This window comes from Neophocaena asiaeorientalis, unplaced genomic scaffold (genome assembly GCF_003031525.2).
Source record: "Neophocaena asiaeorientalis asiaeorientalis breed wild unplaced genomic scaffold, Neophocaena_asiaeorientalis_V1.1 scaffold104, whole genome shotgun sequence".
Taxonomy (NCBI): domain Eukaryota; kingdom Metazoa; phylum Chordata; class Mammalia; order Artiodactyla; family Phocoenidae; genus Neophocaena; species Neophocaena asiaeorientalis.
In genome coordinates, this window is record NW_020175679.1 from 1,942,897 (window position 1) to 1,954,501 (window position 11,605).

Below are 11,605 nucleotides of genomic sequence, written 5' to 3' on the forward strand. Positions count from 1 at the left end.
CCCCTGCCCCTGCCAAGGACCCCTTCTGCCGGCCGCAGGCCCCCAAGGCTGAGGACTCCCCCCTCCACCTGGACACCCAAAGCCTCCCTCACCTCGGCGCATGACCACTGACCTCCCCCCTCGCCCCTGCCGACAACACCATCCTTCCAGACGCTTCCATCAGGAGCCCCCAGGGAAATGCAACTCAAACCACAGTGAGATGCCACGGCACACCCACCAAGGCGGCCGGAACCAAAACATTTGAGAGTGACAGGTGTGGGTGAGGGTGTGGAGGGACCAGGGCTGCGCACACGGCCCTGTGGGGGGCTGTGAGGTGGGGGCGCCGCGGTGGAGAACTGCTCCCCAAATGCTTAGACCTCGAGCCGCCCTGCAGCCCACCAGCCCTGCCCCTTGGGGTACACCCGCAGGGAGCCAGAACAGGCGCACACGGAGCTTGAACGCAAACATTCACAGCAGCCGGCAAGTGGACACAACCAGATGCCCAACGGCCGAGGGATGATACACGGAGCCCAGCGTGGCCCGTCCACAGGCCTCAGGGCGACTCAGCCACGAAAGGAAGGAGCGTGACGCACGTGACAGCCTGGACGAACCCCGAGGGCCTCAAGCTCAGTGGGAGGAGCCAGACACAGAGGGCGGAGCCTGAGGAGACCGTGTCAGGGGAGAAAGCAGCTGAGTGTCCGGGGGCCGGGAGGGCGAGGGGCTGGCTGCTGGGCGGCGCGGGCTTTCTCTCGGGGGTTGGAAATATTCTGGGATCAGCGGCAACCGTTGCATGGCTCTGTGAGCCCACGAAAAGCCGCGGGACTGTGCGCTTTAAAGGGGGCGGGTGTGTGCGGCCGGGAGCAGCTGAATCTTCACCCTCAACTACCCCCCACCCCCCACCCCCCCGCGCCAATCCGCTGGGCCTCACGGCACCCTCGGCCTGGGTGACCACACTCAGCACCCACCCGCCGTCGGAGCCTTTGTTCACGTGTTCTGGAGCCCCAGCGCGCTCTGACGCCAAGCCGGCCCAGCCCCCGGCTCCAGACCCCTCGCCCTGCTCGGTTCTTCCTTTTCTCCGAGTCTCTCATTGCCTGCGACCTGACAGAAGCTCACCGTGCTGGTGTGCCTCTGCCGGACGCATGGACGCGGGACCCAGGAGCATGGGTCCTGGCGCGTGGGAGGCGGGGGCGGGCGCTCCGTAAGTGCTTATGAGATGAGCGGACACCGCTGCGCTCCCCTGGAGGCCCTGGGGGTTCTGGTACTTTCTGTGTGGGTGTCGGTCTGGGGTGGACGGTGCGGGATGCCGAGGGGTGGGGGACGGAGGGGGTAGCAGCAGCGCTCGCTGCCGCAAGGGCCAAGGCACAAAGGGGAGGCCAAAGGGTAAGCAGGTCCCGCCCGCCTGCTCATGGCCCAGCCGACCGCAGTCCAAGAGGCTCGGACCGGCGCCTCTGGAGAGCGCGCGTCCCTTCCCTTCACGCTCACGGCAGGTCCGATGTGGAGACCGAGGCTCCGAGCACCGGAACACCTGGTGGAGTGACAGCCCTACCGCCCACGGGACCCTCTGTCCCTCGTACTCACTGGACAGAGTTGTAGCTGGAGAAGGAGATGAGGCCCCCAAAGGCCAGCGAGAAGGAGTAGAAGACCTGGGCCCCCGCATCGAGCCAGGTGACTGGGTTGGCCAACTCCGTGACCTGAGGCCAAACAGACACCTTCGGCTGTGCGCCGCTGATGCAGGGGTGTGGGAGACACAGGAGGGGCGCCCAGGGGGGACAGGAGCCTGGAGGCAAGGTGACGGCCGAGGCCACCGGTCGGCGGTCAGAGGGAAAACGGCCCCGAGGCGACAGCTGATGACCCTCCACCCAGAGCCGCAGCTGAGCCGGCCCATGACCCGCACAGGCCCGGCCCAGATGCAGGAACCCTGGGACCAGGCAGGCGCTGCGGTGCCCAGGCCAGCGGGTAGCCGGCGGGGACTCACGTTGGGCGTGAAGAGGAAGACAATGCCACTGGAAGCTCCCTTCAGCGTCAGGCCCCGGATCAGGAAGATGGTCAAGACGACGTAGGGCAGCGTGGACGTGACGTACACGGCCTGGGGAGGTGGCAGGTGTGGGACAAAGGAGGCCAGAGCGGGGGTAGGGGCCCCGGCCTCGAAGAGGAGGCTGGCCACGTGGGACCTGCGCTGCTCTCCTCCGTGCGCCCCGGGCCCCAGCCTCCCTCTCTGGTTTCTATGTTCTGTTGTGAACACGGTTGCTGTTTAGCTCTGCCGACCGGACGGACGTCCCTGTCCCCCCCACACTCGGCTTCCTAAACACGTGCTTGAGAGCCATCTGGTCCAGCACCGAGTCTGCGGCCCTCCCAGACAGAGGGCACGCAGGGGCTGGGCCCCCGGAGCTGGTGAAGGGGCAGCAGCTTGGGCGTGGCCCCCCCCCCAGCGCCCCCGGGACCGCCCGCTGTCCCTGCACCTTCCCGGTGGCTGGTGAAGGGGCAGCAGCTTGGGCGCGGCCCCCAGCGCCCCCGGGACCGCCCGCTGTCCCTGCACCTTCCCGGTGGCTGGTGAAGGGGCAGCAGCTTGGGCGCGGCCCCCAGCGCCCCCGGGACCGCCCGCTGTCCCTGCACCTTCCCGGTGGCTGGTGAAGGGGCAGCAGCTTGGGCGCGGCCCCCAGCGCCCCCGGGACCGCCCGCTGTCCCTGCACCTTCCCGGTGGCTGGTGAAGGGGCAGCAGCTTGGGCGCGGCCCCCAGCGCCCCCGGGACCGCCCGCTGTCCCTGCACCTTCCCGGTGGCTGGTGAAGGGGCAGCAGCTTGGGCGCGGCCCCCAGCGCCCCCGGGACCGCCCGCTGTCCCTGCACCTTCCCGGTGGCTGGTGAAGGGGCAGCAGCTTGGGCGCGGCCCCCAGCGCCCCCGGGACCGCCCGCTGTCCCTGCACCTTCCCGGTGGCTGGTGAAGGGGCAGCAGCTTGGGCGCGGCCCCCAGCGCCCCCGGGACCGCCCGCTGTCCCTGCACCTTCCCGGTGGTCTCGATGCCGCGGATGGTGCACACGTAGAGCACACTCCAGGTGCACGTCAGGCACAGCAGGACCCACCACTGCACGGAGCCCGAGTCGTCGATGGAGGTGGAGACGTTGAGGGTCTCCCGGTACCAGTAGTAATCCACGGGGGAGCTGCGGGCACACTCCTCCACGTAGCCTGGCACGGGCACCCATGTGAGTGTGGGTCACGGAGCAAACGGACCCCCAGGGAAGAAGCTCGGGCCCAGATCCCAGGGCACTGATGCCAGGGTGCAGGGCGGCTGTGCCCAGCCACACAGCCACACGCAGCAGACACTGTGCGCACGGCGTACTAGCAGGTGTGCGAGCACGCTTGCACGCGGTCGTGTGCGCGTGTGCTACTCGTGTACGTGGTTGGCATACGCACACGCCAAACAGACTGGTATGCAAACCCGGTACAGGCACACACACGCACACGTGTGGCGTGCACACAGGGCCTCCACTGCCTGCCTTCTCCCCCCACCCCCACCCCACGGCACTCAGCCATTCAGGGGGTCACCAGCCTTTGGGGGTCCCAGGCCGGAGCCCACACCGGGCAGCTCTGTTCAACCTCACACACTCTCGCCACTCTGAGCCCCGGGGTCCCAGGGTCCTGATTGCCCCCCAGGCTCACGGAACCACAGAGAGACCCTGCCAAGGGGGCATGGTCTAATCCTGGCAGACCTCCCCTCACCCCGCCCCCATCCCCAGAGATGGGAAGTTTGCCCTGAATGGTCCCAGTGCGCCCAGGGAGCCCACGGGGGCAGGGCCCGCCCCTCTCTGTGCTCCGGTTTTTGCCAAACTTGGGCTACAACCACACGAACTTTGGAGAATCAGAGGGCGGCTGCTCGTGGGCCGGCGCCCCCCCCCTCCGCCCCAGGCCCTCCAGGGCTCACCTGTCTGGTTGGCGTTGAGTGGGCACTGGCTCCACGGCAGGGGGTCCTGGAAGGAGTTGAAGAAGTACCACATAACCCAGGCGATGATGGTGTTGTAGTAGAGACCCACCATGAAGGACACGAACATGGATGCGATGCCTGAGGGGGGGTGGGGAGGTCACCTCTGGGGGGAGCCTCCTGGCCCACTGCGTGTGAGTGGACGGAGGCCCCAGACAGCAGGGGGCAGCCCCCGGCGGTCAGCGTCCCTCCCGGTCCCTGCTCTGGGCAGGCCATGGGGCGCTCCGCTCTCCCCACATGTCTGCCCCTCCCAGGCCCTGCACGCCTGGGGACTCGGGACGTCCTCTGCTGCCCGGTTAGCCCCTGGTGGCCTGGACCCTGCAGCCACACCCCAGGAGATTCTAAGGAAGGGTTTGCAAAGGCCTCAGGGTGGGGGCCGTGGAGCCCTGGGACCTTCCTGTCCCCGAATCGTGAAGGGAAGGAAGGAGGACAGGGTGGGGCTTGCTGCCAACACGGGACCCCAGGCAGGCGCCCAAGTCAGAGTGCAGACACGCACCTACGCCCTTGAGGGCCGGGTGAATGGAGCTCCAGACGCCCACGCTCCCCTTCCGCAGCCGCTGCCCTATGGCGAACTCCAGGTGCAGCAGGGGGATCCCCTCCAGGACCAGCAGAATGAGGAAAGGGATCATAAACGCCCCTGGAGAGGGAGGGGCGGCATGCAGTCAGGGGGCAGCTCGCTGGACTGCACAGGCCACCTTCACAGGCGTTTGTCACAAACACAAAGGATATCGCCGTCGACAATGCCCGTGGTGACGGCCAGCGGTGTTGCTGTGGGCAGGGCTCACGCCACCTCCTAACGGGGGTCAGCTCACCCTTGTCTGCCATCCCTGCAGGACGCTGTCTGCGCCACAGCCCCCGGAGGGCGAGGGATGGTGTCCACGTGTAGGTGGAGCCCAGGGAGGGGCACGTGCCAGGGTGAGTCCCTCAGCGGGTGTGGACACATGTGGCACCCTCACGCAAAGGTAGGGAAGGGCAGAGGGGAGAGGCCAGGGGTTCAGAGGCTGACCCGGACATCTGGCAGGAGGGCTTCTCAATCTGAGGCTCAGGGACCCTGCCCTGGGGACGTACGGGAGCCAGACGCAGCACCTGCCGGCCCTGCTCCCTGACGGGCACCAGGGTCCAGCCTGGCACCGACCAGGAGTCCCGTGAACATCTGCCGAGCATAAGTGAAGGACGGGGACGTGGTGACACCTGCTTTCACGGTGCATGTGCTCCCACTGGGCTCTGCTACCCGGCCCACAGTGACGCCCCTTCTTTCTGTGCCCCTTCCCACTGCTCCGTCCTCAGCACCACCACCCCCAGTCCCCAAGCCATGGTTGTGCCAGCCGCCCTGGCCCGATCCAGGTCGGGCCCCCCAGCTGCTCCCAACACCCTGAACCGGGCTCCGGGGAAAACCGGGGGGGAATTCCAGGTGCACACGGCCTGGCACCGCACCGAGCGCAGCACAGCCAAGATTAGCACAATCGTGTTTACCAAAGGTCGTTACCATTAGTCGGGACGAACCTCAAAGCCGAAACTGGGCGATAAGAATTGGAGACACACACTGCTTCAGGACTTACGAGCGGATCCAGGTCCAGCATGATGGGGTCGCGCGGTTGGGTTCCCAGGACACCGGGGCTGCCCTGGGACGCTCGCTCTGTGGCACTACCTCTCCGCCCCAAGTGGCCGGTATCCAGCTGTGAACCTACCAAGTGAGGGGGTGCCCCGCGTCTGCCCCTCACCCTGGGTGTGACACCCCATCTGGAGTGTCTGTGCAGCCCCCGTCTCCCTGCCTTCCCTGCGCCCACCTCTCCCCCTCGTCCTCCCCGCCCCCGCCCCTTTCTCCCCCAGATATCGCAAACCCTTCACTTCTGCCCCGTCGTCTCCCGGACCGCAGCCAGGCCACCGCCTCCCCACACTGGCCCCCCGGTCAGCGTGCGTGTCACAGCCTGAGCTAGCGGTCCGCGGTGGCGTGGCGCTGTGTGTGCCCACGGGTATGTGAGTGAGTGTGAGAGCGTGTGGGCGTGTCCGTGTGTATGTGGACACTCGGTGTAAGCGTGCGCATGGATGTGTGTCCTCGTGCACGTGTGGGTGCACGCAGCGTGTGCGTGTGCAGGTGTGTGAGAGTGTGTGCACACGTGTGTGTGTCGAGAGGGACTCGGAGGGGCGGGGGGCCCACAGCCTCTGCCAGCCCGGCTCTCCCCTGAGCTCCTGGCTTAGTCCCTTGGCCTTTTCTCTTTTTCCCTCCTCCGTCTGCCTCCACAGAGCCCTCACGTTGGGCGGACAGGCCCCAGAGCCCGGTGGCACCTCCTCCCTCCCCGTGGCCCTTCCTCGCTCTCCACGCCAGGACGCTGAGGGGCCATGGGCCGCAAGACTCTCTCCCAACCTGGGGCTCCAGGGACAGGCTTCTTCCGGTTCCATGGCTGCCAGGGGGCTGAGGGCCAGGAAGCAAGAGGTGTGGGCTGTGACCATGAGGAAAGACCCCAGGAAAAGAAGGCCCAGCAGACAGATCCCCTGAGGGAGGGGAGGGGAGCTGCCCTGGGTCTGGGGACACGGCCGGAGACGTAGGCTCAGGGCAGGGACCCCTGCGATCCCTCTGTCAGTGAAGGTAAAGTTGAAATAAGATTTGTCTCTCTGACGTTTTCTTGGGAGCTTGATTTGAAAATCTTTGGGGCAGAACTACCAAGAAGAAAACGACCCTATGATTCCAAATCCCGTCCCCTCCCCTCATGGTGCCACTTTTACTCACCCCCCACCCCCAGTCTCCCTGCCCCTTCACCTCCATCTGGAAACTCCTATTCATCCTTGAAAACCTCGCTTGGATAGCACTTCTTCCAGGAAGCCCCCCCTGCTGCCTGTTGTCCTGGCACCTCTCCCTCCCACAAGTTCCTCGGGGACCAGAGGCTCAGCTTCAAGAGGATGGGAGGGTGGGACCAGCACATGTCCACTGCACCCGCAGAGGTGGGCTGGGCCAGGGAGCCCTCCTGTGTGCCCATGTCGTGCAGTCCGCCTGCCCAGTTCCCCCAGCCCTGGCAGCACCAGCAGGAGGCAGGCACGCTGCACCTTGTTCTTTCCAGGGACGTGTGGTTCTTGGCTTCTTTTCTCTCATGAAACTCAGGCTCCAGGGAATATGCATCTTCCCTTTTTAAACGGGCTCCCCTTCCGCGGGGGCAGGTGTGGAGGAGGCGGAGGGACAGAGGAGGGAGGGCTGTGGGTCTCACTGAGGGAGGAAAGCCATGTAAGTGCCCGGTGCCCGGCATGGTTCCAAAGGTCCCCAGAGGCAGAGACGACCCCCACGGAGGGACACACATGCAGAGAGAGACGCGGGGGCAGGAGACGTAAACACCACCCCACCCCACCCCAACCCCGCCCCGGGATAACGACATGGAGTTTCTCCGAAAATCAGGAAGCCAGACGGGGGAGGAGGGAGCTGCCAGACAGGGGAGGAGGGAGCTGCCGGAAGAGGGCCTGGCGGTGGCCCACGTGGCGCAGGTTCAGGTGCGGGGTACCTCTCAGCTTTGGAGTCTCCCAGGGGCGCTTCACTTTTGTTTAATCATGAAGGATAATCGCAGACCCTCAGTCGGCTTCCAGGAGGAAAGCGAAGCGGAAACTGAGGCTGCTGCCCTTCCCGTGTCGAGGATTTGCCCGGGGACTTGGGGTGGTCCCATGCCTGGGCTTGTGTTGGGGGTGGGCAGCAGGTCCCTCAGTTGAGGGCCAGCCTCCCCCGGGCACTGCCCGCTTCCCCAGACACCCATGAGGGGCCGTGGGTTCCCCCGCCATTTCCCCAAATGACACCAGCGCCCGCCCTCACCCAGGGCCTGCCCTGCGTCCCTGCCAGCCCCGTGATCTGGACTTAGTGCCCGGCTGCCACGGAGCCGGCCTGCGGGAGGGGCCCAAGTAACGCGGGCGGGTCCTGCCCTCCCCGGGCCTGGCCCACCCTGCTGGTCTGTGCGGTCCCAGTCAGCATCTGGCAGAGCGGACCCCTGAAAGGCATCCAGGTCCCCCAGGCCAGGGGACGCCAGAGCCCCGTGGCACCGCCCCGCGGGCACAGCAGCTGCCCGGAGGGCCTGGGGGCAGAGAGGAGGCCTGGGTTTGTCCAGGGCCTAGAGGTCACGACCCCAGAAGTGGGACCACCCGGGACCCCACACTCCCGCGGGCCCTGCTCTGCCCTCCTCGCCTGGGCCCTGTCCCCTGCGGGAACACCGAGCCCGTGTGTGCCCCGGGTCTGCCGGACGGGCAGAGGTGGCCATCGCAGAGGGAGTGGACAGAGCCGGGGTGTGGAGGCTGGCGATCCAGGCACCCCGGGGGGGCCCACCTCCTGGAAACCCAGATGGCACGGGGGAGGGCGGGGTGCGGCGTGGGGACCAGGGAGCTGAATGCAAGCGTGGCGCCCAATGCCGGACTCCTGGTCAGAGCAGAGGACAGGGAGCAGGTGCACTGCCCGCCTGCCGGCTGGACGTATAACCACGCGTGCGGAGCCCACGGAACGCTCACGGGGACTTGGGAAGGAGGGGCACAAAGGACGAAGGAGGAGATTCCTGAAGTGAGGCCACCCTGAGGCGTCGAGGGAGGAGCAGTGCGGACGGTGGGGGAGAGAGGCGGGGAGAGGTGCCAGCTTCCCCCACCCCCCAAGCCCAGAAAAGCAGCAGGTCTTTCCCAAGCCCCAGGGAGCTGAGACAGCCGGGGCTCCCACCCCCGCCCACCCAGCAGGCTGCTCTGGGCCAGCCAGATCCTCCTCTGTGGCTGGGGCCACAGGCCTGCCTGCAGGGGGACAGCTCCTTCAGCATCACAGACCCCTGCTCTCTGCTGACAGCAAACACTCAGCCCAGAGCAGAGGCAAGCCGAGGCCAGGCCAGCCCGCGGGAGCGTGGAGGCGAGGGCTGCACACCCGCAGCCCCTGCTCGCGGAGATGCCGGGACCCACGGGAGACCCAGAACCAGAGGCCCGTGACTGCATGGTCCCCCAGGGTCGTGCAGCAGCCGCTCGGCGTGCACGTGGCCACACACGCTACAAATACCGGGCAAACGTCGTCAATGCTCAAGCCTGAATCAGGGGCCTGGGGGTCCTTATTGTGGCTTTCTCTACTTTTCTGTATTTACTTTTTTTCATAATATAAAGTTTAAAGTAAAGTAAAAGATCGTTTACTTCTTGAATGACCCAGAACTCCTGGAAATAACTGGAGACAAAGTAAGTTTTCACCAAGCCAGAACGGACGGTCAGGGTGGGAGGAGGTCAAAAACCTTCAAAGGCGGCATTTATCCCCAAGCTGGACAACCACCCCCCTCCCTCCTAGCTGGCTCTGCGGGGGTGGGAACGTCACCCTGATGGGTCCCCCGCCACCCGCTGCCTTGTCCTCAGGGATCGTCTCCCGGGTGTGGAGGACAGGACGCCCAGTTCCTGACCTGTGAGCTGGCCCAGAGGACTGTGGTCAGGCCCTCCCGGGGGCGGGGGGAGCGGGTGGACCAGAGTCCCGACCTGTCTGGGGCGGGGCGGGCGGTAGCCTCGCCCAGGGTGCCAGGGGCTGGACCTCCACCCTCGCCCAAGCTGAGGAGGGGCGGGGCCGCCTGAGGGAGCCCAGCTGCCTCCGTCAGCGGGGTCTGCAGGCCGCTCTCGCGCTGCCCCTCGGGCTCCTGGCCCGTGTGCAGCTGCGCCCGGAAACCCCACTTCCCACGGGGAGCTGTTCCTAGTCAAGGGCCTAGGCTCCCTGGGAGTCTGAGGTCTTGGTTTCTGCTCTGTCACTCTCACTGAAGACCTTGCAGCTGCTGCCCGCGTGGTCCTCCCGGGCGTCCCTGCCCGGCTCTGGGGTCCCAGCCCCCTCTTCTCAGGGACAAGCCCCTGGCCTCCACCCACAAAGTGGGTCCACCCTGAGCCGCCCGGGGCCCACCTGCAGAGGGAGCATTCAGCCCTTCCTCCCTGCCCACCTCCTGTCCCTGTGCTGGACTCGAGGCTGGGACCCTCCCCCAGGACGGCCCCTCAGGGGCCGTGACCAGCAACTTCCAGAGCGGGGGCACCAGCCTCACTGAAGCAGCTGAGAGCCCGGCAATAATAGGCTGGACTCAGGCTGGGGGTCCTGACCTCGCAGGCTCCCTGGGACCCCAGGCACAGAGGGAAGTGCAGGCTGGACCAGAGGCTCAGAGGACACACCCTCGCAGACACTCAGGAGCTCGAGCCCTTGGGGGTGGCACTGCGGGGACCCCGGGAGGCCACCTCCACGTCTGCTCTTCTGGGGGGCACTCGTGTCACAGAGCCTGGGAGAGCCTGCAGCTTCCTCGGAGTTAGAACTGACTCAGGTCACCGGAGGGCGCTCAAGAGCCCACAGATGTAGGAGCATCCCCAGAGCATCCGACCAGCCAGCTCTCGGGCTGGCCGTCCCGCGAGCGCTGCACCTGCCCCAGACCTCCTCCCCGAGTCCCGTTCCCCTACCCCAGGCCAGCATGGAAGGCGACACGCAGGGAGGGCCCAGCCCGGTGCCTACATGGTAGACTCACCAAGGGCTGGCGTTACTGCCCGTCGGGCCAGCACCTTCCACACTCAGAGGAGGGGGCTCCTCCCTGACCCCCACCCCCGGGTCAGACCAGGTCTGGGAACAGGGCAGGGCTCCAGGGTACTGAAGCATGGGGGCCCCCCACCTGACGCGCAGGCCCTGGATGTGCCAGCCCGGCGCGCCCGGAGCCGAGGGGCTTGCCGGCCCCCAGGCCACAGTGGGGCCTGGGGCGGAGGCGTGGGTGTCGCCCGCCCCGCCCGCCTACCTCCACCGTGGCTCTGGCACAGGTAGGGGAAGCGCCACACGTTGCCCAGGCCAACGCAGAAGCCCACGCAGGTGAGCATGTACTGAGCCTTGTTGTCCCACTTGGGCCGGGAGCTGCTCTCCTGCTTCTCGAGGCTCTCCAGCTCAGCCAGCGTGGGGATCCGGGCCTCCAGGCCGGGGTTGGGCAGCAGCAGCCTGACCATGGCGGGTGCAGGTGGGTCCCTCAGGCGCGGCCGGAGCAGAGGGTAAGTGGCCACGGGCCGGAGCCCCAGCACTTTATAGGGAACCTTTGGCACCTCACCCGGAGCACCTGGGCCGAAAGGAAGCGTCAGCAGATCTGGAGGGCGAGTCCACCAGACTGTTAATGCCTTATCTGCAGAGGCGCCGTGGACCCTCCAGGCTGCTCCCTGGCGCTGCCGGCCCCTCCCCCTGTGCAAACGCCAAGGCAGCGGCTCAGGTGAGCCTCGCCCACCCCCACCCCCACTGCGCACACCGGACTCTCCAGGAAGAGGGACCCGATGGTAGGACAGCCGCCTGGCTCTGCAGGACTCGGGCTCTCCGCACCTTCGGAGCCCCGCCCACCGGCCACAGCCCCCCCTGCGGAGGAGGGGAGGGGGCCCTCTTTCCCCAGCTCTCGCTGCCAGCGGGGGGACGCGGGGCATCCTGACCGCCTAACAGCTGGAGCCCTGGGTCCTGGCAGCAGCCCGCAGCCCTGTCCACACTGAGCCCGGTGCCGCCTGGGCCCCCCGGCCCGAGCTCTGGGCTCTAATTAGGTCCTCAGAGAGCAGGGCCACCGGCGCCCGGTGCCCAGAGCTGCTTCAGGTGGGGCCTCCAGGCTGGGTCCTCATCCCCACGCGCTCTCCTGGGGGCTCAGAGCCATTGCCCTGCCGCCCCCGCCCCTCCCCCGCCCCCCAGCTGGAACCCTC

The 11,605-nt window shown here is 67.1% G+C and overlaps 1 protein-coding gene across 2 annotated transcripts in view; it reads right to left on the reverse strand.

Annotated features, from left to right (window-relative positions):
• The window catches only part of SLC6A19 (solute carrier family 6 member 19), a 22,260-nt gene that overhangs the window by 6,605 nt on the left and 4,050 nt on the right, over positions 1-11,605 (reverse strand). Inside the window, exons 1-6 of one of the 2 annotated variants that reach the window (XM_024731969.1) lie at positions 10,681-10,968; positions 4,449-4,589; positions 3,896-4,033; positions 2,978-3,159; positions 1,955-2,065; positions 1,558-1,670 (exon numbers count right to left, since the gene is read on the reverse strand). In XM_024731969.1, coding sequence (XP_024587737.1) covers positions 1,558-1,670; positions 1,955-2,065; positions 2,978-3,159; positions 3,896-4,033; positions 4,449-4,589; positions 10,681-10,882 — 887 coding nt within the window. In that variant the 5' untranslated portion in view covers positions 10,883-10,968. Of the gene's footprint in view, positions 1-1,557; positions 1,671-1,954; positions 2,066-2,977; positions 3,160-3,895; positions 4,034-4,448; positions 4,590-10,680; positions 10,969-11,605 lie in introns of those variants that run through there. The other variant, XM_024731968.1, reaches the window with a different exon arrangement.